Here is a 2,665-nt window from a genome sequence, read left to right as displayed (position 1 = left end):
TGATTTATCAAATCCATCACATGGATTATTTTTTCATAATTGTAAAAACAAACATGTCTGCATTGCAAACGGAAATTTACATCCACACAATTAAACAACATAAACAAAATACGTTTCTGGTATTTCTTAGTCATCAATTATTTAATTTGCTGAATGTATTAACTATCAATCATCGTGTTTACTTAAGTTAACATGCATGCAAAATAAGGTCCTCACGGATATAAAAGGACTGGATATTCGACGATTCAGCACAGGCATTTGCCAGACTGGTGTCACAATTTCTGATCCTACTTCAAAATTTGCTTGACATTGTTGTCATCCAGGTAAGTGATTGTATGCGACATAGAAATTATCGTTCGTTAATAACCTATACATCACGCATGGTTCTTTTAACTTATGCCATGCTTACAATTTCCGAATGTGGAGACATGAGCTTGTATACATTTGAATTATCATTTCTGGACGCAAGATACGTTTCAGTTATATTCATGCTCTCCTATTTTTGTTTTTCTCTATTAGCAGCATTCAAGTCTTTTTGGGGAATCATACAAAGGGTCTCTAATTTTGGTAGTATATCAATTTTACATACCAGCTAACTGCGAAACAGTTTAATTTTGTAACGAAAACAATATGTTCTACAAGAAGAACCACATTATCGGTAATATATGTATAACCATATTGTCTTTAAGAGATATACATGCGTATATATGACAACCAATCTTTACAATTAATTAATTTGTTTTAATTTCATGTATAGACAAATAGATGATATAAAATATATTACTCATAGAACCGAACCGAGAAAAGTGATCCTAAATCCAAATCATGTTTTATTTAAATATCCGGTTTGAAAATTATTTTATTGTCCACTTGGGTATCATTCTTCATACTGCCTAACATCACGAAACGTTGTGGCAATCATTCACATAGTGGACCTTTCCATGGTTTGATCTAAGTTATTACACTGCGTCACACAAAATAACAATTCACTGTCAGGTGAATCTACTCTCTTTTACGCCATGTTTAGAGTTTATGTATCGTAAGATAGAACATAGAATAAAACTGAATCATAGTTGTCAGTGTAAGTCACTTTTGAAAACGCCATTAAGTTTCCATATAAAGGTCATACGGCCTTTCGCAACCATCGCCTTTATTCGTTTTTCAAGATAATGTATACGAACAGCTCACACAATTACTTTCAAGCATCACAGTATTACAAATCTGGATATGAATGTGTGTTTCCATAAGACGTTGCACAGTCAATCGCCCTAAAGCGCCACTCCTAAACTTGGAACCTATATATTTTGCAATCTGGAGACGGTATAGGGTGTACTTTGTTTACAAATCAAAGGTTGCCAGTGAAATCCCGTATGAGCGAGAGCCTAATCTTCAAAATTAAAACTGTATTTATTTTCTCGTTTCTAGTGTACAATTGAAACATTTGTCACCACCGTACAATTCAAATAATATGCATTCACGCCCGGTCTTTATTCATTGAAAATGTCAGAAAATGTAACATCAACTTGCTTTCTGTTTACCGTCTAAACTACGCTCCCATACAAAACATTAAACGCTAACTGTTATTTTGTGAACTTACATTTCATTTTGCAGAGGAAAATGAAGGCCGTAATTGTTCTTGTAGCCTGCTTAGTAGGTGCTGCCATTGCTACCTATCCGTTTGGTGGCGGATATGGCAGTTATGGTGGATATGGAGGTTATGGTGGCAACGGCGGATATGGTGGCTATGGATGGCATCCTGGATATGGTGGCTATGGATGGTATCCTGGACATGGTGGATATGGAGGATATGGATTATATGGTGGATTAGGTGGATACGGCTTTGGATTAGCTGGTGGATATGGTGGATACGGATCGTACTTAGGTGGTGTACTCAGGGGATACAACTGGGGATTTGGACACCACTTTCCTAAGTTTGATTACGGTTACAGTAGACACCATAAAAAGTAAGAATAAATATTAGTCATCCTTGATAAGTCTGTTACATGTTACGGTATGACGACCTTTTTACAATTTAACCATTAGCTTATCCACTTCATTTCTACTGACTCATTACATGTCTTTGTGCTTACAATTCGAAGTAGCCATAACGTCGTTTCGTCAAGATGAATATCAATATTTTATCAATATTGTATTGTTTGGGCAAGTGAGCTTGCGAAAATGCTCTAAATTTGTTCCTTTTTACAGATATTAAGACAAACAAAATGATCCAAGGACTGACAAGAGAGCGAAAGGAATATGACTCCATATCTCGATTACTAGATTAGCAGTATTTGTACATACTACATCAATAAACATATTTGATCGAAGACACTAAATTGGCTTTATCACTATTTTATTTCTATTATCTCACTTCCTCTGTCTGTCAGTCAGTATGTCTGTCTGTCTCTGTCTCTCTCTGACACACACAATTATAATATTGCCACGAGTTTATATTCTACTTTGACTGCAATTGTGATGAAAGTACTGCCAAATGTTTTAAAGTGAACGATTCTTGACGTAAAATGGGACTGAATCAATGAGTGAAATATTTAAGTAAATGTAGGCAAACATTCACTTGGGAAAGAATGTTATACTCCGCTCTTGAGATGCTACGAATAAATATCTTTATCCTGATATAACTGAAAATTATAAGCATGTTTTAAAA

At 35.0% G+C, this 2,665-nt stretch overlaps 1 protein-coding gene across 1 annotated transcript; it reads left to right on the top strand.

Moving 5' to 3' along the window:
• The first annotated feature begins 266 nt into the window (after positions 1–266).
• LOC149770934 (uncharacterized) lies at positions 267–2,336 on the top strand. The gene is made up of 3 exons (XM_089948981.1): positions 267–323; positions 1,612–1,964; positions 2,206–2,336. The coding sequence occupies exons 2-3, from the start codon at positions 1,618–1,620 to the stop codon at positions 2,210–2,212; spliced, it is 354 nt and encodes a 117-aa protein (XP_089805107.1). The 5' UTR covers positions 267–323; positions 1,612–1,617; the 3' UTR covers positions 2,213–2,336.
• Positions 2,337–2,665: the final 329 nt, after the last annotated feature.

Source organism: Sinohyriopsis cumingii, unplaced genomic scaffold (genome assembly GCF_028554795.1).
Source record: "Sinohyriopsis cumingii isolate HCF-2022 unplaced genomic scaffold, ASM2855479v2 utg002203l, whole genome shotgun sequence".
Lineage (NCBI taxonomy): Eukaryota > Metazoa > Mollusca > Bivalvia > Unionida > Unionidae > Sinohyriopsis > Sinohyriopsis cumingii.
The sequence above is the reverse complement of the archived record's forward strand: the minus strand, read 5'-3'. Positions and strand labels throughout refer to the sequence as shown.